At 44.1% G+C, this 27538-nt stretch overlaps 1 protein-coding gene across 2 annotated transcripts; it reads right to left on the bottom strand.

The window, feature by feature from the left end:
- Positions 1 to 1634: 1634 nt before the first annotated feature.
- On the bottom strand, positions 1635 to 20502 carry LOC125020371 (TGF-beta receptor type-2-like). 2 transcript variants are annotated; one of them, XM_047605696.1, is made up of 7 exons: positions 20346 to 20502; positions 17547 to 17691; positions 16558 to 16748; positions 10952 to 11718; positions 10163 to 10304; positions 3881 to 4005; positions 1635 to 2652 (listed from the first exon to the last, which is right to left on the bottom strand). In XM_047605696.1, exons 1-7 carry the CDS (start codon positions 20467 to 20469, stop codon positions 2473 to 2475), a joined length of 1674 nt encoding a protein of 557 aa, XP_047461652.1. In that variant the 5' UTR covers positions 20470 to 20502; the 3' UTR covers positions 1635 to 2472. The 2 variants fall into 2 exon arrangements, with proteins under 2 accessions (XP_047461652.1, XP_047461653.1); XM_047605697.1 differs by lacking the exon at positions 20346 to 20502 and adding an exon at positions 20093 to 20307.
- Between the last annotated feature and the right edge of the window lie 7036 nt (positions 20503 to 27538).

Genomic DNA, 27538 nt, shown 5'->3' with positions numbered 1-27538 from the left:
GCTTCTGCTTAGAGCCAAAAGCAAGTGAATTCATTTGCAAGCTACAGCAATATAACAGGATTAAACCTCACAGGCTCATTGGTGGCTAACTGTATGAGGCTGATGATTCATTCCGTATGAAATGGTTTTACACTTGTTGCACACCGTTAAACAAACCTGAGAGCACAGGCGTCCTCAGAGCGTCCTTGCTCGACGGCTCCTGCGATAAAATGGTGAAAGCTCACTTGACATTGCCATTGAAATGGAGACGTCCTTATCCTTTTGCTGACGCTAACAAACGTTCTGTCAAACACAAGCACTCCAGAAGAAATCTAGAGGCCATCGCGTTCTTTTAAACATGCACCTCCCTCTCGAGGACTTATTTTCCGCAGGACGATTGGCATCACGCGGTTCGACGATACTTAAGCGTTATTTTTGGAGGAAGACGAAGAGCAAATGGTGGTGATGCATTCATTTATAATGCAGAATTATGAATGTTTCATCATCCCGCATGTGCGATATGTCCCTCAGCGGTGTCCGACGAATCCGCGGCGCAGCCCTCGCCCACGCGGCATAGTTTGTGTAAACAGGGCATGGCAATCGTAGGAAGGACAATGGAACGGCTCATTTTCAGCAGAGAATGCGGCCTTGGTTGGCGCGTTTTTCGACGAAACAAAGGCCGTTTTTACATAACAGAATGAGCGCCGGGAGGGAGCAGCTCTCACGCGGCTTGACAGAAGAGAGCTAAATGTCCTAAAACACACTCATACCACTTGAATCGTAATTTTATTCTAAGCACTGATTCATAGTTTAGTCTAAGTAGCTGTGTTTTGCCAACAGCTTCACGGACGGTAGGTTCTGCGGCCCGGTGGAAGAATTGAAAGCAGCTGCCTGCAAAATGCAGACAGGCAGATACAGCGACACAGACAGGTAGACACGTGTTGTAGTCTGAGTCAGCAGTGGGCTGAAATTGAGAGGTCTATGGAACACGGCACAGACCCGCTGAACGCCCTGTGCTTCAGCCTTATCCAGTAAGAACACACACTTTTAGCGCCACTCCGCATGTCATTCAGCAGACAACTGCCACTTTTAAAACCTGTTGCAATGCAGAGATTTGTCACATTTCATCCGGAGTTAAAAGACTCTCGGAAGTCTCGGTATGATCATCGAATAAAGGATGAAATATCGTTCAGCTCTTAAAGGAGAACAGGGAATGTGTGTGCGCCAATATGTGCATGTGCTGTGTATTTAATGGATGATTGAATGTGCAGGTTCACATGCCAGAATTATGTGTATGGCTTTGCATGCGTGGCTAGAACTGATATGATTTAAGTTCGTGTCACGGTGCGCCAGGACATAAACTCCCTGTTCCAAGCCTGAGAGCAGCTGATGGGCTGAGAGTTCTCCGCTCCTGTGGTAAACGCATACGTGAAATAACGATATATAAGGAAGAAAAAAAAAAGAATTAATTAGCAATAAAATATTCTTCCGTCACTGTCAATTGAGCATGAAGCGAACTTACTAGGGCTTTATATGGGAGGGAATCATGATCAAAAACTACACAGTCTGTTGATTCTCAGCGGGAGAATTCAATTCAATTAAGACTAATAATGGTGGATAAACATCCCGTTAAGAAGCAATCGAAAAGTAATGAGTATACTGTAGTAACACTTTTAATAATGGCTTTACACTTTAATACAAAAAAAAAAATGATACAGATCATTTTCTGGGCATTAGATTCTTGGTCTGTTGAACAGACAAGTAATGCGCACGCACACTTTTACACACACACACACGCACGGACACACGCACACACACACGCATCCATTTCCTTTCAGGCTTATCTTGCTGTCTTTATTTTACAGTTCATAGTCCTTGAGATACGGCATCAGCTTTCCCTGCGTGTTACTGCCTTGGTTGGGGTCTCTATTTCTTTTGAGCTTTTTCTATTTGCACCATCTCATCCCGTCCCTTTGACCACCCCTCCACCTCTGGCAACCAAGTGGGTAGTTGAATGCACTACAATCGGGGGGTATTAGAATCATTAAGGGTCTACATATTTGACATTGCACCATTTGCCCCCCCGTATGCGTAGTGTTTTTGTGTAATATGTCTCATCCCTTTGTTTCCTATTCCTGATATGTGTTGTCCAAACAAGAAAGACACTGCACATATATATATATATATATATATATACATATATATATATATAATTTGGTGTGCATAGATATTTGTAAAGTGCAAATATTATTTGGATAAAAAGCTTTATAATGCAAATCTCCCTGTTTGTTCATGAGTCCATCCTGATACTTTGTAGAAGTAGTCCATCTTTGGTAACACTTCATGTGATTTTCCAGTTTGCCCCTGTGCCAAACATGTCCGTTCAACCGACCCACCCAACACGATGCGTCCACTGGGGCTCCTTTAACGTCCACGCAGCAGGTTTGTAATGCTTAAGCCTCCCTGGAGGGGGCGGTGTTTCTGCCATTGAGTCTACTTCTCATCCACCACGAAGATCTCTTCAGGGATCTTCTCCTCCGAGTCAGAGCGCTCCGACAGCTTGTCCAGGTACTCCATGCAGTCGAAGCGCTCGGCGACACACTGAGCCGTGACGCGGGCCTCCGGGTCGTGGTCCCAACACTCCTCTATGGAGCTGCACACCATCTGGATGCCCTGGAGCAGTGGACCACAGTTAACAGTCAGTCAACTGACTTCAAAATGACTTCGGGGGGGAAAGTGTGCATCATCACCTCAGGATGAAACTGCGCATGCTGTTGTGTATTCATGTGTGTGTCAAAGCAATTGCCTTTATGATTCAAGTGATCTTTAATTAAAGGCTAAAAAGCAAATCATATTATTTTTTGTGCTTTTAAAGGTTCTCTGCTGATTCAGGACTTTAACCTCCTGAGACTCTGCGTCCTTATATGGGGACATTAAGTTTTAGGTTTTATTGCAGCTTATTCTGCTTCATTTAAAACCTGTTGTCCACGTTAGTGGACACTTTAGTCTGCCATGTAGTGGTAGCAAAGGGTCAATACACTAGTTGGTAAAAAACATGATGGCGGGCATTTTATCGGATTCATTCTACAGGATGAATCAGGACAAAAGCAGATGAGGAATAAAACCCCATCAAATTCTATGGTTAAAACTTATTTATTTATGTTTATTAACACTTCTAGTTCGCAAATTCAACACATTTTTATCAATAGCAACAAGCTACAACCTCACTAATTGGCAAGTACTCGTTTGAGGACGTTGGGACTTCATTCGCAATGTTCAGGTATTAAAATAAACAGTTTTACATTTTGTCACACATTGGTGACTTTATTATAATATAAATATTGAAATAATGCCAGTGTCCACATATGAGGACATTGGTTTTTTTTTCAAAAACTACTACTTCCTGTTAAAGATGATGCTTAGCTTTTATACTTCTTAGGTCTGACTCATCCCAAATACCTTAGAGAAATTAAAAATACAGGACGAAACTAAACCTCGGGTCTCAGGAGGTTAAAGACCGTTTTGGTTTTGGTTACTTATGTTACTCTATTTTTGGTGCCATGACAAGAACTAATGAGAAATAAAGAGAGGAGAGAACGGTTTGAGAGAGCTAGTCAGTGAGGAAATGACTGTAATTTGCTATTTTTATAGAGTTTTCTTTTTACCCATTTCAATACTTCTGTCAATATCCTCCAATATCCTCTAAAGGACTGTCTGAAAATGTGCACCACTATCTAAAATCTTTATGACAAACACTTTTCCACTCGCCCTTCTGTGCAGCGTGGCTGTTCGGGAAATCTATACACTTGACGTTTGGACAGCAAGTCATCCAAAATAGTTGTCGGTTTCTGAAGTTAAAATGCGCTCTTTCTCGTGTGCAGTCGCGTGTGGTGCCTCTTACTGTGTGGTTGATCCAGCTGTTGGGGATCTCAGGTCTTCCTCTGTCTCGGAGAACACTGTCCTTCATGCTCTCCACGCATGGGTTTTCCCTCAGGTTCCCGAACGGAGGCTCGTACTCTTTCACCTCTGCACGTGGAAGCACACACAGGTACGGGAAATTAGGATGTGATACAGGTTAATCAAAGCAGACTCAGAGTGGAACAGAGAGATGAGATCAGATGGCCACGGCGCACGCATCAACCACGCCTCTCAAAGGATCCACTGTGCGCTCTGGACTAAAACTAGATGTTGCCAACTTTAAATAGCACACTGGCAGCACAAACAACTGAAGAACTCCTGATAGAGAGAGGGGGGATTTGCTGAAGAGAAACACTGTTATCACATTTTTTACCCTTGGCGTCAATGAGTTTAAAGTAGCTCACCAGTAGAGCTCTGGCTTTGTCCCAGCTTTCTTACGCAACAGAATCTAGAGCGATATTGGGTTTAGCCAGGATAATTAAGATCATTAAGAGGAGTGAGATCAGGCATAACATTATGACCACCTTCCTAATACTGTGTAGGTCTCCCTCGTTCCTCTAAAACAGCTCAACACCTTGTCCTGGTCTTCATGTTTTTTTGGGTTGTTCTTTATATATATGCTATACATACCTCTCAAACAATACGCCTACAAGTCAGGTGAGTCTTCATGTAATCAGCTACCTAGTAAAACACTCCCTACATACTGTACACCCAGACTGCAAACATACTAAATGCACACAGAACCTTTCTTTAAGGAACTCTGTGTCTAATACCACACATCAGACCAAAGCAGAACCAGTCGGTTTTCTCTTACAGAAAACTGCTCATGCTGACGAGTAAATAAATGTAAGGAATTACAAAAAAACAGTTTGCTGCGTTTACTGTAAGATGAGGTTTTCATTTCTTTCAAAACGTGTTTCAAGTAAGTCCACAGGAAGTTACGGAGCCCGCAGACAGGAATTGGAACCTTCTGGGACACGACAGAGGTCTCTTCTCAGAGGCAGAAACTTCCTCTTTCTGCTCACAAACTGCTTTTGGTTGGGTATTCATGCTTAAACATAACTACAGCCAGACACTGGTCAACATTTAAGAGAAAACCAGACAGATGTGAGTATTTTTTTGCTGTTTAGACAAGTCTTCAAATCCACTTTCTAAACTCTCCCCAAACAGCAGTTTCAAAATATATGAATCACGCTAGCGCTGGAACACTTTGCAGTGTAAACTTAAGTGTGTATTCCAGGATGGGGAAGATTACTCAATCCTGCCTTAAAAGGAAGGATGGTTTTGTAAAGGCAGACGTTAAATTAAACTCTGAACTGAACCAGAAGAAGCTAATGGAAAAAAAAAAAAAAAAAGACACTGGAGGAGTGAGGAATGCTGGGCTGTGCAGAAGTAACACACACTGCGCCCTGACAAGATTTCCGCGAAGCCATTTAACAAGTTTAGCACAGTAACAATGAGAAACTTACACTGCGCGTCCTTACGACAGCTGACACGCGGTGATGGGAATTTTGCAACCCTTGCACATATTTCATCCCTTAATGTCTATTTTTCTTGCCACTTGGCAGGCGTGCCTGCAGAAACTGCCTGGGAATGCGAAGCCGAAATTAAATTTATCGTATATAAATGTCTGCATAGATGGCATCATCTCGCAGCTTCGTGATATCCATCCATGACCGCGCAGTCATATTTCCGATAGCGGATTAGCGTTTTGTCTTTCACAGGATGACCAGTGTCGGCCCTTAAGCCTGCCTCGTGTCATCGCTCCTCCGACTTAACAATTATGTCTCATTATTTCCCCACAAGCCATAAAAAATGTCCCCTAAACACGAGTTTCATCTGATGTACTTGGAAATAAATTAGTGATGTGATCACAGGAACGCTGTCTGCTTCCTAGAGTCTGTGTGAGAGTCTGGAACAACGGCTTGACTAATCGACTCCCAGCCGCCTCTGCTGGTTTTCATTAGGCTGCGGTGGCTGCGACACTTGTTTTGTGTTGTAAAAGTCATACATTACAGATGTATGCTCGTACATTACACATTAGCCGAGTTTACTTTGGGACGCAAGGTCAGCCCTGGAGGCTTACCCTACCATTACATACAGCTGATAAATACCCCAACTATCAGCTACACCGATTAAAGGAGACCAGGAAACTATTTTTTGCTCTGAATGCAAACTTCAGCCGAACCAAATTTCAGTGCGCGCATTTTGTCGCTAATTCATCCCCGACGAAGCGGTTTAAGGTCCAAAAGTTGTCCCCAAATGTGCGCCATGGCGACGCCCGCATAAATGCGCACGTACATACAGTTCGCAAACCACACCGTTAGGCCGTCCCGCTCCGGAGGGGCTGATAGTCTGACATCTGGAGAGCAGCTGCCCTAACCTCTCCTCCTCTCCAGTCTAGCCCAGCCCCTCCCTCTAGGGAATGAAAGCATTTCTCCGTCAACTCCACATTCAGCGCCACTCCACTATTATCCCCTTAGTTTGCCCCGCCCGCGCGAGGAAAACGCCCTCATAGTCTTTCCAAGCCCTAAATCAGTACCAGTTAAATTATACAGGAGAAGCATTTTAGGAAACGGAGAGGGCCTGAGCCGTGAATGTGACTACTCTCAAAAGGTGTGTTGATCTCCCTCTCCCTCTTCCCCTACAGTCAGGGCAGATAAAGGAGGCTAAAGTGATGGCTCATGGCTGGCTCACTGACTCTGTCGACAGACGGCTGTGTTCTCTTTGCCTGGCAGATCTCAGATCAGACCGCGGCCCAGGGAGCTGTGACAGAGCGTCTATACGCCCGGCATGCGCCGATCAGACATCTGTCTTCGGCGCACACAGGCAGGTGGCATCAGAGACGAGAGAGGAAACCGGGGCTTCACCCCAGTCATTAAAATGATGCCCTGGGATGTGTCACTCCGAATATGTGAGTGTGTTTTCACGCGCTCGTGTTTTTTTTGTTTTTTTGTCTCGAGCGAGTCGAGCTCCGAGGGAGTCGTGGGTGACTCACCGACCTCCAGGGACAGCTCGGGCAAGTTCAGGGAAAAACAAGAGAACCAGCAAGCGCCAAAGAATGCGGGTCTTTTAAGAGCTGTCTGTAAACACATCAGTTTTACTCTCATGCCGCTCTGATTCAACGATCAATACCAGATTTTTGCTATGGCAGACTGTCTGGGAGAGGATTTTTTGTTGCATCTCATTTACACACCTTATTCTCTCCTCCTTTATATGAAAGTGGGAGACTGGCCGTGTTTATACAGAGATTTAATCTTTCAGCATGACAATATCTCCTAGGGGTTTTTGGCTTTAATGAAGCACAAATTTCATCCCAGTGTTTGTAGAGAGAGATTTTCCGAGCGCGGAAAAAAAGTGGGAAAGAGATACACAGAACACAGGAAAAGCAACAAGGCGTCTATCTTTAGCCCAGATGTCGGGGGGAAAACCCTCTGCTCTCCCTATCGGCTCAATCTATACGAGACCGTCCTCACTGTCTGACTGTGCTGGCGTGAGTAAACCTGGATGACTGTCAAGCGTGTCGTGTGCACTGCAGTTGGAGAATAATTAACCTCTGGCTCACATACTTCGAGGCAGGAGGGAGGAGACAGACGGAGAGGCAGACAGGGAGGAAAACGTAAAGTTGGAAGCAGCGTGTTTGGAAGTATGGAACGGCTAGGGAATGAATGAAATAGAGGAGGGTGTAGGGGGGATGAGTTAAGGATGTTGTTCAGTTTTTTCTTTTTTTTTTTTCCAGAAGACATTAGGACATCGACGTCCTAGCATAAAAAGACACATCCGTACTAACAAAGTTATCTCAAACAGTGTCTTGGGACTTGGCTCTTTGCAAAACAGGAAATAGTCTATTTTCTTTTCAAACATGCACCCATAGGGGCAAATATTCTTGCAGTTGGGAAAGGAAAAGCTAAAAGGGATTATGGGTCACTATTTTCTTCTTGGGCACTGCACTTCAAGGAGGCCTCCTGAGGGGATCGAGGGGCCAAAACAGGAAAAAAAAGCCAAAGTAGAAGCGTTTGAGCCCAAATCTTGCACTCAATCACTGCTCTGACACAATGGAGACAGACACAGGCCGGTGACAGAAACAAACAGGGCCGCAGAGACACTAAAGGGAAGTGAAAACAAACGACCGACTGTCGACATGAAATACTGCGCCGCGGTTCGTCTGCAGATAATCACCCATTTCTATTATTTGTACATATCCTGACCTTGTTTTCGCTGCAGAATGACAAAACACAAGTAACGGCGCATTAGTGAAGTGAAGGCTGATCCTTGAGACTTCCACAAGATGGATTGCGAACTCGACGGGCTCAGATTTTGTACCCGGCGTGACTAATGGGTCGCCGACGACTCACACATAAGTCCTGTCACACATCCAGCGAGCGAACCCGAGGTGGAGCTGGTCACTGTGCTCATAATTGGTGAAGTCAGTGTGTTTGTATTCCTTAGAGGTCAAGCGAGCTAGGTCATTTTTTTTTTCCTCACAGCGTTTCTGAGGATATTTACAAAAAGGCTTCGAAGGGAATTTCATCAATCAGCGCTCGCATTGATTTCCCATGCAATCAGCGACACAGGCTAATCTCTGATTTACACAGGAACTAGTGGTAATCTCTGTTATTAACTTAGGAAATGGTTAACATTGGTACAGTAAACTGTGATATCAGATACCAGACAGAATATTATGTGTTAAGAAGTCACCTTTAAAAAAAAAAGATGATTATAAACCAAAAAAATGGTGGATGTGAAGGGCAGCAAATAAAAAACAAGATATACACATAGCACATCAATTAGACAGTGCTACATCCTACCACCATATTTACTGCACAAAACCAAACCAAAGAAACACCTGTACCACTAATATTTCTGGTCTGTGTATGTTTTGGTCACTGAAAGACAGAAACATAAAAAAGTGCTGTTTTTTTTTTGTTTTTGTTTTTCAGATTTTGCAACCGGAAGTTGGCGTTTTCAAAGTAAGAGCACATATGAGGACGGTGCAAGAACGCCCAAATATGACTTCTGTCTGTAGCTTCCCTAGCCAGCTCAGGCTAAAATGTCTTTGGAACCTCACTCTGACGGGAAAACAAGGCTTGTCATCTGGAGAAATCGCTGCACGCATATCATAGTAATGTTAGCTGTTAGCTCACTGTCCCCTGATTACATCAAGTTATTTTTAGCTTTTACACGAAATATGCGCATTTTTTTAAAGTTGTGTTTATCCATTCTCGAGTCTGATGAAGAAAAATGCCTTGAATTTCATTTTTGTATTTTGGAATTTCAGAATGAGAATCAAATAACCACTTTTTTTGTATTTTAATGAACAGAAAATCCAATGACCAAAACGTACACTGGCCGTCTCTGAACCATGGGGTAAATTCTATCTTCTCCTTTATGTTGGAGGTTAACTGACTAAGTTATTTTACAAATCCACACAAAGCTCATATTATAACTCGGCATACATGCGGTAAAGTCAACAGTGATGTAGTGCAAGAAGAACTTGCACCAGTGAAAGAGGTAAATAAAGACCCCGGTCATTACTGAGACGGTGAGTCAGCTCTGCATGGCTACGTGACCACATGCTGACACCCAACAGAGATGAGAAGCAGGCAACTGGACGCGTAGTAGATTCAAGTAGCTCCCTCAGCTCTAAAAAAGTTTAAACATTGACGAGATACTCGCTTCTAGTTGGAGGAATCTGAACAACGACCCATTTATCAGCTCCGGTTTTAAGGTGTGAAAGCTCGTTAACAGACACTGCTCAGATGAAACATCTCCAAGAAACTCCACACGTGGAGCTTCTGATGTTTTATGCTAATTTTAAATAATCACATACTTTCAAAGCAACGTGGGAAATAGTAGCAAAAAGTGAGTCCAGGACATCAAATCTGGCCCGACCGATCGGATATCACACGCGCCCTGAATGCATCTCTGTACCTCACGCTGGCCCCTGATGATCAGATCACTGAGGATGCATGTTAAAACCAGGGCCTTTGGAAATAAGCGAATGAAAATGTGTCTTACTTCCCGCAGTAAGCCCGAAGTAAAACATTTACTCACATAATGAATCACAGACGTTACACAATCAGTAATACATGAATAATTAATTTTAAGCTCAAGCCAGCGGTTCACTTTAAAACTGCTCAGTCTAAAAAGGGAAAATATTTTTCATGGAGTCAGAGGAGGTTTTGATATCTCGCGGCTCTTTTGGATCAAATAATTATGTTCACAAAGAAGCAGCAACAGCACTTCTTCATCATCATCAGCTTACCTCCGATTGCACTGCACCTGGAGATGATCTCCCACAGCACAAGGGCCATGGAATAAACATCGGCCTGTTTGAAAGACTCGATGTTTTCTAGGTTGATTCTGGACTCCAGCACCTCTGGGGCCATGTACCTGGCTGTGCCCACCTGAGAAGGAGGAGAGTATCGTTTTATATGGCAAGAACGTGTTAGGGAAAGATTCTAGGTGGCAATTCTGTCCCGCGCGCTACATCACATCAGATTTATCTGCATCAAAACACGTCGGACGTGTAAAATAATTGGAAACACGAAGGTAGTACTGAGCTCATCAACGCGTTGCTTGTCTTCACGTAATTACCAGCTTTGAAAACGTGTTCGCCGGCGCTTCCTGAAAATGCATTAAGGACATTACAATGCATTAGGTGTGCTGCGCAGCGAAAGAGTGAGGCCTTTTCATAATGACTCATTCTCATAACGTAGTTTAATGTGGCTCTGTGGCCTGTTACATCAGTGTAATGAGCCCATTAAGAATCAATCGGGCTTGTTTATCTTGTGACCACAGAAAAAAAAATAAAAAAATAACAACCTAAGAACACTTTCAACGCCATTCCTATCGGGGTTATTCATCTGGGGCCGAAATAAAGAGAGTGCCACATATTTAGAGACTCTCAGTGACGAGGATCAGAAATGACTGATAGCGCCGCATTGTGCGGGGTTTCATAAATACCTTCGGGGAGTTCCACGGTAGGGCTCAGATCAACACAGAAGTGAGATTAAATGACCCCTGAACTTGAGGGGAGATTAGAAAGCCTTACCTGCCCACTGTTGGCCAGCTCGTCCACAGACAGCGAGCTGTCCAGCCGGAGCGCCAGGCCAAAGTCACACAGGCAGCAGGTCAGGTTACTTTTCACAAGTATGTTGGAGCTTTTTATGTCCCTGTGCGCGATGGCCACCTTTTGGCGTCCACAGAGGGTGCGGTCACTGTGAAGGTGAGCTACTCCCTGAGCCAGCGACCACCCCAGCAGCCACAGGTCGTGCCAGCTGATTACATGATGGGACAGGTACTCCTGGAGGTTCCCTTGAGGCTGGAAGGCCGTGATGAGCCAGTACTGCCTCTGCAACTTCCTCTCCTCCGCTGTGAGGAAGTGAAGCACGTTATCGTGTCTCAGGTCTGCGTCCGAGAAAATGTCCTTCTCGTTCTTCCAGGAGGCGTATTCCTCGTACGAGAAAATCTTCACCGCCACGGTCTCGAAGCCCTGCTCCTCGCTGACCGAGGAGCCCTGCTTCAGCTTGGCTTTGTACACCTCCGCGAAGCGTCCTTTCCCAACCAGGACGTCCAGCTCGATGGGAAGCAGCTCCGTGTTGTGGTTGAGGTTGTTGGCGTGCGTGGAGCTGCTGTCCGAGCCTTCGTCGTCCGTGATAATGGCACGGGACTCGCAGTCCAGGGGAGCGCCCTTCTTGCGCCTGGAGTGGGCTTGGCGCTGGCGGTAGACCCGGTAGAAGTAGAAGGAAGTGATGACGATGACGGCCATGACCAGCAGAGGCACCAGGCTCACCAAGATGACCGCCACCACGTGGGAATCTGAGGAGACAAGAAGTCAAAGGATTAAAATCATGAGAATGGAACTAGAAAACCCATTCAGGTGATGAAGCTGTTGAGACAATTCAATGTCCTGCTGGGAAACTTGTGGACCTTGCATTCATGTGGATGTTACTTAGACTTGTACCACCCACCTAGACCAGACCAGACACCCCCCACCCCATATCAATGATATTCCTTGATGGCTGCAGCCATCCCCAAGAGGACGCAGCATGTCACAAATGCAAAATACTGTTTAGAAACAACTCAAAAAACATGAAAAACAGCACAAGGTGTTGACCTGGTCTCAAAATTTACTAGATCCCCTGTTTTCACATGTGAAAAATGGTTCTTCTGACCATTTTATAGAAGAAGAAGAAGAAGAAGAAGAAGAAGAAGAAGAAGATTTCCCTCCAAACTTTACTGACAATGCTGATTTCACTCAATAGAAGATTTTTTTTATTTTTATTTTTACAAACACACTTTATACACGTTCACAGGGTACAATTCACACAATCAACAATAAAGTGCTGAAGTGCGCAAAATTTAAAATATGCCAGAAAAATAACCCACATTTTCAGCATAACTGCCCACGCAAGTTCCAGCTTTGTTCAGCTTCATAAAACTATTGAAAACAGTTGCTTGAACCGGTTCCACAGAAGAAAAATGTGATGTTTTTAACGACTGATTCATTTCAAAACTAGCTTCAAGTATTAATTAAGATCCTACAATCATTAAAATCCTACAATATTAACCATAAGTGAGCTGCTGTATTATGTTTGACGGCAAGAGAATAATAATAACTTATAGATGCTGCCTTTTTCCACTTGTCTTGCTGTTTTTTGGTCTAACCACAAACATTTTTGTTTTCCCCTCAATATAAAGAAATAAAACTCAAATTGCTTTGTGGCAGCTGGTATCGGCATCTAGCTGAGAGTGAAGTAATATTCTCAGAACAGAGAAACCGGGCCCGCTCCTTCCCTGTGGAATGTCTATAAGCATCACAAAGCTGAAGTTAGTGTCTGGGCCACAAATGCAATCTACTCCAAACCGTCACCCAGTCGACCGCATATTGTGTCTCTTTATGGTGTGCGTCTGATTCTTATATTTTAAGAGGCGCTGCGTCTGCCTCGGTTTTGGAGAACAGTGAAAGTTTAGGCTCGTGCTGCGTTTATGGTCCAGTTTTTTTTTTTTTTTTAAGACCGACCTATAAAAAGTGTACCGTCAGACAACAGGCCCCCAGTTGGATGAGTTCTAAATTTAATCATTTATATGCGATATTTTTCACATTTTCCCTATGACTTCAAAATCTAGTTTAGAGTTTGGTTGCATAATATATAAAGGCAAACGTGTCAGAGCAGTAATAAAGCTCATATTTTCCTTTTAGGAATTGACAAGAAAACGATTTTAGAGGCAAGTATAGACGCAGGGAGCAGAGTCAGGTTGAAATAAGGGAGGGCTGCCAATGGATAGGTCTGCCCAGCCAAACCCTCGGCTTCTCTCGATTTTCTCTCCTTTTTTTTCTAAACAGGAAACCACATGTCTGAAATCCTCTGCAGGGCCCCAGCCAGACAGTTTGTTTTGATTTTTGTAGAGTGAGAAGTTATTTCTCACAACAAACCTGTCACTGTGCCTCCCGGACCGTCTCAGCCAGATTCAGCCAGAACCCCTTGGTTCTTGTTCAAAATGTTGAATGCAGGAATACGAGTTAAATTTTTACTTTTCCCCTTAAGTTGAAAGCTGTTCATGATATTGTAATGTTGAAACTAAAAAGAGAAATGAGAAATGCTGTCAATTTTCTCTCCCAAGAGTATAATGAGGAGACTGACAACAGACTTACTGTGTATCAGCCACAACATTAAAACCACTGGCAGTAGATGTGAGACAACAATAATGACAAGTTAATGTTCTGCTGGGAGACTTTTCGGGTGTCGCATTCATGTGGATGTTACTTAGACATGTACACCCCCACCTAGACCAGACCAGGGCACGGGGCCCCCCCCCAGCTCATAGTACCCAAAGGCCCCCACTAACAACATCCTGTTGCCAGACACCGCAGGACACCACTCAGAAGGCCCACGCCCACGTTTTTGATGAGTCAACGCTGTCTGCACAAGGGAGACCTGCACCATATTAGGAAGGTGGTCATAATGTTATGGCTGAGTGGTGTATGATGTTTCAGATAAATAACAATCCAGTCTCCCATTATATCGCTCTGCTTCAATTAAGGTATAGTCTAAGCTAATATATAATATAATAATATATATTTTATATATATTTTTTGTGCCATTTCCAAAGCTTTTTGGTCACAATATGACTTAAAGCACCATTAACCTACAGTAGTGAGAAAAGAGAGGACTCTAATGTGACAAACAACATTCCTCCAACTTAAGTAATGGCTTAAGCGACTTTTAAAGTGTCCTAAATCATTTAATTATGGGAAAATAAGAGCGTAAACACAAGCTCAGTTAAAACAAAATACTTTCTTTTACTGCGGGCCTCTGGTTACCAACTAATACACCAAGATGTAAATTGACTTTAATTTACTGGTATTGTTTCAGCTGGAGCTCCTTCATTACAACCGTCTCGTTTCAGTCACTGAGAAGTTACAGAGAGAGCGCAGACATTCTCACCAGTGATCTCATGTGTTTCCATGACGTGCTTCACTCCGCACAGATGCTTTCAATTTGGCCTCCTTTGCAGACCCAGGTCTCGGAAATGTACCTCAGTGTTATTATTGCCGGGATGCTGTAGTCAAAATACATGTGACTCCAAGGGCCGGGGCTGCAACTGGAGTCTGCAAGACGACGTCTCCAGAACCTGTTTGTAATCGTGTGTCTTGGAGAGCTAGGGCCGCGCACACGTGTTAGCGTTCACGCGTGACGACTTACATGACAAGCTGATAGGAAGTGGGGTAACGCTGTAAGTGCAACCATGCCTATGACGTTCGCCGTGTTGTCCTGGTTATCCAGTGCCGATACATAAGCTCCTCTCCTTCCCTTTTATCGCAGAGCTGATCCGCTATAGAAAGAAAACCACTGCAGCGAGACGGATGAAACGGTTTTGAAAAAGTTTGTGCAAATCAAAGCTATGCTAGTTATTATTATTATTATATAAGGAACGGATCAGGTGACTGTGTGTAATGTGGAAGAGATGAACTCACGGAAAATTATTACCAGACAGGATATAAGAACTGGCCCAGATGCAGCTCACATTTACAGGTCTACAACGATCAGCCACAGCATTATAACCACCTGCGTAGTGTTTTCCAAGTCCCCTTTCTTCTACCAAAGCAGCTCTAACCGTCTGAGGCACGGACTCACCACTAAACCTCTGAAGACGCGTTGTGGTATCTGTGGTTCAGAGTTGTTTGTACAGTACATCCCACAGACACGTGACTAGACTGGAAATTTGGAGGTCCAGTCAGTATACTGAACATGATGTTGTGCTCCTCAAACAAGTCCTACATCTTGGAAGATCATCAGGGAAATATCATTTTCACGAAGCCTTCTTCGAATACTGTGTTCCTCAGGTCAGTTACACACAAACACCCAGAGATCCACGTTTTTGTACTTGAAAATATGATCCATCAGGCCAGGCCACCTCCTTCTACTGCTCCGTGGTCCAGTTCTAATGACCCCATGTCCCATTTTAACTGCTTGGTTGCTTTCACAGCACATTTCAGATCATTTGCCAACAATGCTTGCTTCATTAGGCTGTATCTGAGCAGACAGTACATCACCATACACTTAAGAATTTATTCAGCTGCTTGTGTCTTCTGGGTCGGTTACATCTTCTATAAGCACTAGTGACCCAGTGCCATTTGAAGTGCTCATGCATCAGACTGCCTCCACTGTGTTTTCTTAACAAGCCTACTCCGATCTTCACTTGAGTCTGCCATTTCGGCTTTTAATTTTCTCATTTCAAAGTCTAATTCAGACTTTATATTATTGAGGCTTACAGAAAAGGTTTGCACCTTGCGGTGAACACTCTGTACAGGAAATCGCATAGAGGGGCATGCATACAACTTGTAAAGTGTTCTTCACTTGGATATGTACAGTATGGTGATCCTTTACCATGGAAAGGATCCTGAGACCACCCACCGCCGTTTCCATCCCGTGTACACGCACCACCAGGGTGTTGAACTCCCTCTCGGAAAAAGAGTAGAGTACTAAAGAGCTATAAATCTATAAATATCTAATATATTTCATCAAATACACATTAAAATGAATCCAACATAATTTTAGTAAAGGGAAAGTTTAATATTGAATGTAAAATGATAATAATGTATTTTTATAAATAGCACTAGGCCGAGTTTATTATAGAACACATATAGTTGGTAGAGGGTCACTACTTAATCTCTCCATCAGCTTTGGGGTCCTTGGCCTGAAAAACGTTACATTAGACCCCAGCTAACAACCTTTGAGCCTTGTTTAGTTCATGCTCCACTTGCTGTAATTAATGTCAAGCCCACATTTGGAACACCCAGCACTTGCCGTAACCAACGTTCAGTCTGGGTCATGACATTTAGGCCTCGTCTGGACCACACAACACATGCTACAACTCTCCCTAAAGTGCCAATGGAGCAAATGGGTTCTCATTAAACTTGCCTCCATTCACAGCAGGGAGCTACTGTCAACAACCTCTGAGTAATCGTCTTTGCTTGGACAACAAAGCAGACAGTTTAGACTACAAAGTGAATACAGTTCAGCTTTTACCACAAAGGCCGATGCATCTCTCGCTTGTGGATGGAAATTGTGAACGGGCCAGATAGAGCTCAAAGTACAAACAGTGAGCTAACATCTGTACATCTAAATTAACACTAATGGTGGTTTCACATACTTGGGTTAAACAAGATGTTCTCGTTGCACTCATCCTCAGAACAGGAACAGATGAAGAAATCCGAGCCCATGCCCTTTATCTCCTTCATTTCACACTTGCTGTTGTTGTAGTCATCCAGGACCAGGCCGTACAGTGTCTGAGCTGGGTTGTGGCACACGGTATCAAAGGTGATGTTGTCGTCTTTCCTCCTCCTGCAAAAAGATAGAGAGAGAGAAAATGCTGGTTACGTTTGTGGGCCGCACTCCTCTTCAGCCTTTTCACGGTCTGCATTGTGTAAATAATGCATCTTTTCAGCGTTGCAGCGATGAAGCAGTCGCTGTAAATTGTCTCTTTCAATTATAAGCCGTCTAAGCATTATGCAAATGACTGCAACATCGAGGTCAAAGTTACAAACAGACAAATTTTGAAAAGCCATTACAAGGAGGGAAAAAAAAAAAAAAAAAAAAGGAAAAACCTGAACCCGCACAAATCTACATATTCAAATTGTGGATTCCTGCTGAGCGGCGCTGGCCGCGCGGTTATGAGAGACATTTTAAAGAGGTGCCGCTGTCCATGTGCCATTAGCTTTCTGCTAACCTCAGCTCATAACACGCCCGCCACATCGCTAATATAATGAGAAACAGCAGCGTGGATGTAAGCTAACACAAATCTGCTTCCTGCTGCTTGCTGCATTCAGAGTCACATTTGATGCTGATGGGTGGTTAGTGCGTGCTCGCCGTCTTAATCCAGCCGACTGGCTGCAGCAGGCCGCTGGCTGACAGAGTGGTCAAAGGGAAAAGGTCGTGTTAAGGAAGAAATTTTAGGGCTTCAAGTGAGAAACGGAGCCTGATTTGATTAATAAAACAGTATCCACTGAGCCCTCATTTCCTCCCTTCTTTGCGTATGTATGAAGGTTGACATCATAAAGGCATCATCACTAAAATGTTCAAAATCTTCACATTACAGCCATAAAATTTGATTTGAGAGCTTTCAGTTGCACGGACACTTACCAAATACTGACACACACATCGTCCGCGTGCGGACAGATAGAAGTGATCTCACAGTCCACCTTGCACCACCCTTTACCAGTGCAGCTGGTTGCCTGCACGTCACAAAACTTGCACAGTCTTCTTATCTTCATTAGGCCAGAGGCATCTGGAGAGAGACAGAGAGGAAGTGAAAGAGGAAAGACAGTGAGCTGTGTACACAAAAAAAAACAAAAAAACGTTGAGTCTATTCTCTGCAACCACTTAGAGCGGCCTCAGAGCTAAAGTTCACAGAATTGTTTACCAAGATCGCCAGCCTTTTTGCATTAAATGAACAATTCTTCTTATTTTTACACGATGTTCAACAATAGGAATATATATATAATTAAAAGTAAGAAAAGCTTTTAATTAAAGGACGGGGATCTTTTAGGAATTTGTCTGAAAGTAGAAGCACATACTCAACCACAAGAAAATCCAAACTATTTCGCGCTAGAGGGGTGGACACGTTTTTTTTTTTTTTCCCTGTGAAGTCTGAACAACAAGAGCAGTGTGCAGTGGCTTCCACCTCCTTTGGTCTTGTTCAGACTTGACTTTGCCAGCAGGCAGACATATATCACTGAGACAAACGGGATTGTGTGATGACTGCCTGTGGGTTTAATAATCATCTACGGAGACAACTGCCAGACAGGAAAGAACAACAAACAAAGGAAACGTGGGGGCATCTTCTCACTGTTAGAAGTCTCTAATTTGTCAATCAAATGAGTCGGCACCCCGTCTAGAAAGGTGCTGTGCGGCTAAAAAAAAGAATAAAAAAACAAACAAAAAAAATAATAAGAAAAAGTGAGACAAGCGATGAAATATTATGCATCGGTGTACGTCCATGAGTCTCAAGAGAGAGTTTTGCAAAGTTTTTGGGGAATCGAGAGACCTTTAATGATGTAAACCAGTCAGGAGGAACTAAGAAAAAGAAAAAATTCCCTTCTTTCAACCGGTTCTCATAAACGTACGAGTAGATCTAGAGGCTTTAAGGGTAGGACATGATCTTTAAAGAGGGATATTCCAAGATTCACAGGATCGACCCCTGATACTAACGTAGCTGAGACGTCATCATAAAAATATGTTTTTACGGGCTCGACCGGTTCAGGTTAGATGATGTGTAGTAAGGAGTATAAGGCCGCTTTCTGGGAGCCTACGGGGTAAACAGAGCAGGAGATGTAATGGCGATACTCCCACAACGCTTCTTGTAGGTGTTTATGCTGCAAAAAGCTAGACTGAAAGACGAAAAGCAAAACAGAGGAAGTTAAAAAGCATGTGACGGTGCTAGTACAGTACACCCACACAACCACACTTCAGCTGTGTGATGACTTCATGTGAGCCGAGAGCCGAACCTGCTCCTTGCATCCAGGTACGCAACGACCAAACCAAGAGAGACGGTTGTTTACTTTCCAACGACGTTAAAGAAGGTTAAAAAGTTTACACGAGACCTGGTCACGTGACCGCAAAGTCAAACGTTTTAGACTAGGGAAGTGACACCTAGTTTTTAGCGAGCAGACAGCCCGTTCAGTATCTGACTTTCACGCCACCGTGAGAAAAGTGTGTAGTGTTTGCTGTAGTGTTCGCTGCAAACCAGGCACAGGGATTCTACTGTGTCAGTTAACCCGTGCAGCAGGGCGGGGCTGAACCTGTGGCTTTGCAGCAGCAGACGTGCTGTACGACGAGCAGCAAACCTAAAGCACTATGACATCCTATTTGTGCAATCAGAGACACTTTCACAAGAAGCTGTCAGGATATTGCAGACAGATACAGATATTGCTTTCGGGCCCGGTCCTAACTGAGAGACTCCCTCGCAGATAAAAACATCAAAATATTACACCTGGGCTCCAGACTAAACAGAGCAATTTAGAAACTGTAGCCAGGAGCGGGGTGGTGAGGTGTTTTGAAGTAAATCAGCTCACATCCACAGTCCATGTCTGAGTGGTAGGAAGGTGGCTGAGCCGGAGTAATTATATAATTAGAGCGACTCCTCTGAAAGAGCGTGTCATTTAAAGCCAGTGGGCGGGCTATGGAAGGGATGAATGGTAGTAATTGTCACCCCAGGCTACATATAATTGCAGAGAGGGGGGCGCAGAGGATTAGGAGCATCTAAAGCCACTTGGAGCCGCTGGGGCTGAGTGTTAAACTGATGAAGGTAAAGTGCTCTTCCTCAGGGGGAGGAATGTGGCTGCACATCAGATGCAGATAGCCCATGAGGAGAGCTTTAAAGGAAGGTGATGCAACCTCCCCCCCCAAAGGCTGGCTTCACACTACAAGAGGTTCAGCACATGAACCTAAATGGTTTGACATTTCAGAGAGAATGAGAAAGGTGTGTGAAGTTTAAGTTTTAAATAAAGCTGTAATAACTCTACACGAGCAGTGCGTAAAACGGCGTTTTACGCGTCACACATTCGTAAAAAGAAAGCGGTTCGATTTTGCGTAGCGCTTCACACACTCCCCCGAAGTTACTTCGCAGCTGTGACAAAACTCAGCAGCGGCTCTGGCAACTTTTATGCAAGTTTTAGAGTCCAACTCACCCGCCTGCACGAGCGCGATACTACCAAAGAGTATCGTTCCACACCAAAAAGCGGAAAACCGAAGTAGCTCCATTTAGAACCGGAACACACACTCCCCTCTTTCTCATTAATTTAGCGAAGCCTTGACAGCGCGTTAATATCCAGACTCAGCGGACTTTTCTCCCCGTCCGCCTGTTGCTCCTCCAAAATGCCTCCACAGCGCTGGAAGGGGCAGGATAAACACGCCAGGCTGGGCTTGCCCTATATGACTCACGGTATGTGCGCTTTTCATGAAACAGGAAATCTTGTGAGGGGTTGGACAGTTTTTTTTTTCTCTTCTTCTTCTTCTTCTGCTTCTCCTCAGTCATACTCATGTGGCTCAGGGAGTCTTGAAGCATGTCATTAAGAGGCTGCAGCCCAGTAGGGCAAGGCTGGAAATGACATGCTCTAAAATAGCAGCTTCACCTATAAGCTACAAGTATGTGTAAACACCGCGATTTACTTATCACAACGTTTCACGTCTCATGGAGAGCTGTAAAAGGACACGGTTTATATTTATACTGGCTGGAATACAAATTTGTATTATTTTACAACTGTAGCGGCAGCAGCAGCTAAACTCATTTCCAGTCCATGTTTAAACTACATTCCTCTGGAGGGGATCCAGGGCCGCAGTTTGTCAAGGGTGACATAAGAAGCGGCGAGAGTCCCTCCATATCTCATCGTGGATTTTATTGAAGACACACAGAGGTTAAGTCCACTATAACACCCATAAATTACTCGTCTATTGCCGGAGCTTTGCAGACATGTGTTTTTCCTCCGCATTCTCGAGCAGTGATGTCAGGTTTCGGTTCTGACCCTGTGACCCTGTGGGCTTATAACTCTCCACGCACTCCTTCTTTTACCACCGGCTCCCCGAGCTTTATTAACTGCGCTTGTATTACGTGTGTTGAGCCCGTTTGAGGGCAGAGGCAGTGTAGCGTGGAAGACGCTCCCTATAACTTCCAAAGTTGCCCGAAACCCATCATGTTATCGAGGCATCTTCAGTATTAGTCGGCTGCACCTTCTCGGAAAAAGAAGCTTCTAATGGCTAATTGGGAATATTGTCAAACATCTGGTCTACTTTCTTGGGTGTGGATAGTTGGGTTTATTCATATACGTGTATGTCTTCTGGCCTAAATGCCATGCAGCTATCCAGCACTGCAAGATGGAGCCAAAGCCACAAGGTGGAGACCCGACAGCACAATGAGCCCAAAACAATCATGTGACCTGAGCACACGGTTCCCACAGGGTCCCAACATCCTGCTCACTGACCACAACATCCAATTTGTAATATAAACCGTAATATATGTCTTAATCTGCCTCAGTTCAACAGGAAACATTTAAACTGTTTCAGCGTTGGCTCATTCGCCTCTCACTCTTAGCTTCCCCTCTTGCACAAGTTGTCCAGTGTTCCTTTGCCTCTGAGTGATTTTTTTCCCCACCTCATTGCACAATCAGAGATAAACAAGCGGCAGGCAAACATCCTGAGTGGTATTATGCTCGATAGCAGGTGCTTGGCGTTCCTGTAAACCGCTTTGGTCGAGTGGAAAGGCAAACAGAGCAACCTGACGACAAATCTCTGGACACATGCCTTGAAATAACACAGACGGCAAACAAGCGCCGCATGCAGCGCATTACAAAAGTGCTTCAGAGACGTCGGCCGCTTTGCATTTTTCTCTGCGTCTCTGTAGGTGAAGTATAGCGGTAACACGTGCGTGTGAGTGTATTTCCCACAAGATTTTACGCATATAATGCATGCACATTTCTTATAAGGCGCCTCCCCCGCAGTGCCAGCTGGAGGTGTGCCACAAAGGGAGAGGGCATGCAGGAATATTGAATCATCACTCAATACTAAGCCGAGGCAGAGCGACTGGTGCAAAGTTGAGGGGGAATTGTTGGGGAATTGTTGGGGAATTAAATGACATTCGACTGTTATGAGGAAGTTCGGCTTGTTTTTTTTTTTAAATTGCTTTTCCTCATTGACCTGATCACATTTGATTTCAACCTTTAGGAAACTGTTACCATCAAAACTGTTTTTGTGAGAAGGGAGATCATCATCATCATTAACACACCTTGTCAATAGCAAAATCCTGCTTATAATAGAGTTCATATCTTAGTCATAGTGTGTGAATCTATTGGCAGAAAAACAAGATGGGACATAAAATTAAAATATGAACTTGTCTATGAAGGTTCTCAGTCATCAAGGTCATGGTAATCCAAAAGGCTTTGAACAAAGGCAACTGGACTTGTAGAATTTCAAGAAATTCAAGAATGTCCAGTCGGATTAAAATATGAACACTTGCATCCATTTGACAAGGAAACAGTTTGAGTCAGTGAGTCTTAACCATGGACTGTATGAATACAGACGGTGTGTCCACACTTCCTTGCATTGGCCAAACTGATGCTATTTTCCCAGGGATACGGGCGGCGCCATCTTGCCTCTTTGGAGCCAGACTCGGCACAGCACCGTCCAGGAGCGGAGCCATGTGGAGTCACGATAACAATGACCCGACCACACTTCCTCCAGACTCACTTACGTTTTCGTTCAGTTAATCCTTTGCTCCGCTCTACCTTCGGCAGTTACAAGGTAATGTTGGATTATATACTGCACTTGTTTATTTATTTATTTATTTACAACTCTCACGGTCCCACGGCTGCTTTGCGGAGCAGTCGGCACGGCAACTGGTAGTCGCCATTATGTCACATCCTGTTTCTATAGCATCAAATAACTAACTAAAATGAAACGTATCCAAAAATTGACACGTAAGCACGCATCAACATTATATTAACTACCTAAAATGACAAAAATCATCCTTTAAAAAAATATATATTTGATGTGGATTGTAGTGTTTTAGTTCGGCCCAAGTCCCATCCACTAACATGGAGGAGGTGGACCTATACAGCACCCAGCCACCAGGGGGAGCTCTGCTAGCTTTGACTTCACTTTAGAGGAGATGTTCTGCCTCTATATTTAAACAGTCTATGGTCTTAACCGAATCAATTCTGGACACTGGACTAAACAAATCTAAATCTAACTAAATCAGTATGTTTGCTTTTAAAGAGACTAAAAGGGGAGTAAATATAATGCCTCAAGATTTTCCACTCTTTGTAACGTTGCACACTGCCAGGGCTCACTAGTACTGGATATTAGCTACTCTAAAGCAGGTTGGACAGGTTATGTTTCAATAAAACCTCAAGTTCGAAGTTGTAAGAGTTGTCTGGAGGACAAGGTGTCGTCTCCTTCAGGTTACATTCAAGGTGACAGAGTGTACCCTTTAAGTAACTTGACATGTATCTTATCCGTGCAGCAGCTGCGAGGTGGCCGCATCACGCTGTCTGTCTTTGTAAACCACTTTCAATCATGACTTAGTTACAGGTTACATTTCACAAACACGGCCTGTGCCAAAGGTAAAACACGAGCCCCACAAGCGTAGACATGTGTATTTGCACAACAGAGAGAAAGGCAATACAACTTGCAAATTGCCTGTGAGAATAGTGGCACAAAACAATCAAGTAATTTTAAATCGGTGCCCTCTTCAGTTACACCGACGTGATTAAGGGGCCTGTCGACGCAACTGGAATATGAAATGACTCCCTTAGAATATGGAGGCTTTTTTTTATTTCTTTTTTTTTTTTCAAAGTGCTTCTTCTTGATGTCAATCTGTCAGGATGTGCTTCGTGAAACCTTCAGATACCTCGTTTGCCCCGGGGGCGTCCTCATCATCAATACTGTTACAGTCAAACAGCATAAGATGCAGGGTACAGTAGCTTTCAGGGGTCTTCTAAGGATTTAAGATGAGTCCAGGTTTAAGATGCCCACTCAGAATGAAAACAAGGATACTCGGAGCGGAAAGTGAAGGGTGAAATCAAGTGAGAAGTGTAGCACATTTGATAAAAAAAAAAAAAAAGCTCATTGGCTCCCTATCTTTCCACCCATCTATCTCTCCATCCATACATTTGCATGTGTTTGAACATTGCTAAATTAAAGTCCTATGCAAGATTAAATGCTGTTCAGATGTTGCTCTTGAAGCCAGAAAGAAACGTTGCCTGAGTGTTTCCATTTCACACAGATTTATACCTCTTCCTGTCCAAAGGAAAGCATGTAACTCCAAACGTGTGGGATTGTATTTGGGATAAAGTGAAGGATTATTTGGAAATAGGCTAAATAAACTATTCGTCCTCTCGCAGGATTAGCTGGAATTTGCGTCACAAAGATGAAAACCAACCACGAAGAAGATGACTTTTTGAAGATCCGTGTTTCTCACGAGACGGTGATGCTACAAACATGACGTGATGTCATTACTCTAGACTAAACCAGCCATAATATAAAGCAGTTCATATTGGACCAGCCCCAAACAGTTACACCAATAAAATACAACAACAGCAGCAGCAGTAGCATTAACCAGAAACATCAAATACATCGGCCACAACATTTAAACCACTGACAGGAGAAGTCTAGTCTAGTGTTCGGCTGGAAAATGTCGAGAGCAGACATGGCCTGGTGGTCATAATGTTATGCCTGATCAGCCTATAATACAGTGAGAGGAATCATTCCACTGCATGATGAGTACACTAATAGTTAAAGTAAATTTAGCTGATACTGACATACTTCTAATAAAATACAATGAAATTTTCAGTGCATGAATATTGCTTGTACATGTGTGGTCGTAGTACTTATTAGATCCGAATACCGACAGCAATATCATCTTTAGTAGTGGAGTACAGCCAAAGTCAGTAGGATTTACTCTCTGGAAAATATGAATGCTTGTCTGGAAGGAAAAAAAAAACGTTGGGACAGAAAGCCAGACAACACCATTCCTAAAGCTAGATAACCAAAAAAATAAAAACTGTTTTCACAACTGCAAGTCATCGGAGGACTATGACTTAATATGGCGTGCATGCAAAACACATGCGAGAACACCACAGATGTGTTAGAACCCAGGCCACTCACGGTTAAAGACAGCGCTGGACGGCACCGAGCTGTAAAGTTCACTGCAGGCACGTCGCCACAAATTCTGTGCTCGGGAAATGTGAACGGTGCTACGGTTGGTTTGTGAGCGCACTCAACCACCCAGAAACACAGTCATACACAACAACAACAACAACAGCAGCAGCAGCAGCACCACCACACAATGAACTGGCACAGTTTTTCTTGGTGCCGCTGGCAAATCTAGGGAAGCAGAAGTGGCCTGTGTGGACAACAACAGCGCCCCTCTGTCTTCTCCTACCGCTGTGGGTAGGCTTTGTCTCTCAGCATTAGTCAGACGCTGTGAAGGACGGGAAAGTTTATCTTAAAACTTCCAAAGGTTACAACCTTTGGTATCACGGCAATTTTAGCCCCATTGTTCTGAGCGGAGCATTGATAGGAATCCAAAAATGTTTTAGAGGGAGAGCGCTCGGTGTTGAGGGGAAGCAAACATGTGAACAAACGCATGTGACTCGGCTTTCTGTGTCACAGACAACATCCTGTTTCTGCGCGTGGATTCTGTGTGCAGATGCACTGAAACGTATTCTAGATGCTTATCTGAACCCGGGACGCTTATACTCATGTAACCTCGCGTTGTACAGAAAACATCAAAACGTGGCCTCAGATCACCCTGGGTTTCTTGTAAGGGTAGACCTGTTACGTTGCAGCCGGTGTGAACCTGAAAGTAACACCTTATGCTTAAAAAACAAAAACACGAAAGCCCTTAAGCAGAAATAACACGCCCTCTCATATCATTTAGAAACCATCTCTTTCCATTCCAGCGGTTTCCACCACAGATTAGATTCATGCACAAGCGTCTTAACAGCTTCAACAACAGCTTCGAGGGAGGCCGAGCTTGCCGGCCTGTAACTACGATCAGGATGATCAAGATGGTGGTCGAGCCGTTCACCACCAAACCCCAGATTACAGGGAGCGAACTGTTGAACTATTGAAGCAAAGAGGGGGAAGATTTAGTTTTCGTGGCCCCAATAAAATGCTTCAATATGGGCCCCATGCATGTCGCAGAGATGCAGTCACACACGAGCACAATCAAGGTGCTTCACGCTGTGAGGGAGCGTATCAAAGAATTTTATGCATGCAAAAAAGGAAACACATGTGCTTTCCGCAGGGAACACAGTGACAAAACAAAAAATTTAAAAACCAGAACTTAAGATGCTGCAAAAACACATTGAGACAAGAACATGAGGAACTGACCGGCGAGACAAGCAGGGGGTAACATCTCCAACTGAGAAGCTTTATGCACATGAAACAAATGTGCAGAGAAAGAGAAAATGTAAATAAAACGCAGCTTAGTTCAAGTCCCATACAAGATTACATATACAGATATACATATATAGGTCGTATATGAATAAGCCTTCTGTTAGGTCAGTGAAAGAGCTTCCAAAGCGAAGCTACAGAACTGAGTGTCAGCGGTCCTCTGATGGTTGTGATATACCAACAGCATCCACTGATGTACAGTCGGCTCATTGTAGGCCGCCCTTTGAAGACAGAAGAGATGGGCGTGCGCGTCGAGAGAAAACCCGGCTCACAACAACACGCAGCAGGGCCGCGATCCAAGCGCGCCCACGGGCAGGCCCAGTGGCCACGGTTTCCCAAGAAACCCGCTTCTAATAAACATTCAACATCACAGTGTTTGAAGGGCAAGTCCTCGCTGGTCTCGGTGGCCATGTGCATATTTACAAACATCTGCCGATTCCCTGGATGGGACCAAAGACGGCTCTGTGTGCTTCCCATGGGAAGGGCTGAGCCCGACACGGAGATGAAACGGCATTCTGGCCGCACGAGGTTTCCACAGACAGTATATTAATGGCACAAACGGAGCCCTCCCAGGCCGGAGGGGCTCTTTGGGGGTCACAGGGATTCTTGGAAGATTGTGACTCGTAAAATATCACTTAACCGAGAGTATATTAAAGCAAATCTTTTAAAAATAAGGCAAAGTAATGACTTGCAAGTTGAACATCGTCCAGACAATGTTCCTGTGCGAGAGCGCGGACGTTACAAGTTTTCATTATGTATTTATAGTAATGCACTGGTTATATAAAAATGAACTCAAAGCCACTGTCTGCACTTAATCTTAGGATTATGACTCATCATTGCAGATTTAAGTGCAGTTTTGATGTCTTGTGATCTCACATCTTTGAGGATAATCAGAATTTAAGGACCTTCGCTGGGTTAAATACCAGAAGAAATGAATCAGCCTTTAAATGAAATCCATAAACGCTCTCCTGTGATGACTGGACCCTTACTCAGCTGAAGGACTGAGTAACGCAACGCATGTGCAGACCCAGCACAGGCCCCGCACTCCTCCACGCGTCTTTGCCGCCACTCCAGCGCAACCCTAAAAAACAAACCATCGACCCAGGGAAGATGAAGCTGCTAATGGCGAACAACCATCTTGCAGCTATCTTTGATCTCGGGCGAATCAGATGCATGAGTTGCGC

This window comes from Mugil cephalus, chromosome 14, assembly GCF_022458985.1.
Source record: "Mugil cephalus isolate CIBA_MC_2020 chromosome 14, CIBA_Mcephalus_1.1, whole genome shotgun sequence".
NCBI classification, from domain to species: domain Eukaryota; kingdom Metazoa; phylum Chordata; class Actinopteri; order Mugiliformes; family Mugilidae; genus Mugil; species Mugil cephalus.
The sequence above is the reverse complement of the archived record's forward strand: the minus strand, read 5'-3'. Positions and strand labels throughout refer to the sequence as shown.

Excerpts from the sequence above, each read along its gene's own strand:
- LOC125020371 (XM_047605696.1), bottom strand. The coding sequence starts at position 20,469 with ATGCTTCAAGACTCCCTGAGCCACATGAGTATGACTGAGGAGAAGCAG. Across the intron at positions 10,305-10,951 it reads AGCTGGCCAACAGTGGGCAG|GTGGGCACAGCCAGGTACAT; the intron begins GTAAGGCTTTCT and ends CCTCCTTCTCAG. Across the intron at positions 4,006-10,162 it reads CAGGTGCAGTGCAATCGGAG|AGGTGAAAGAGTACGAGCCT; the intron begins GTAAGCTGATGA and ends TTCCACGTGCAG.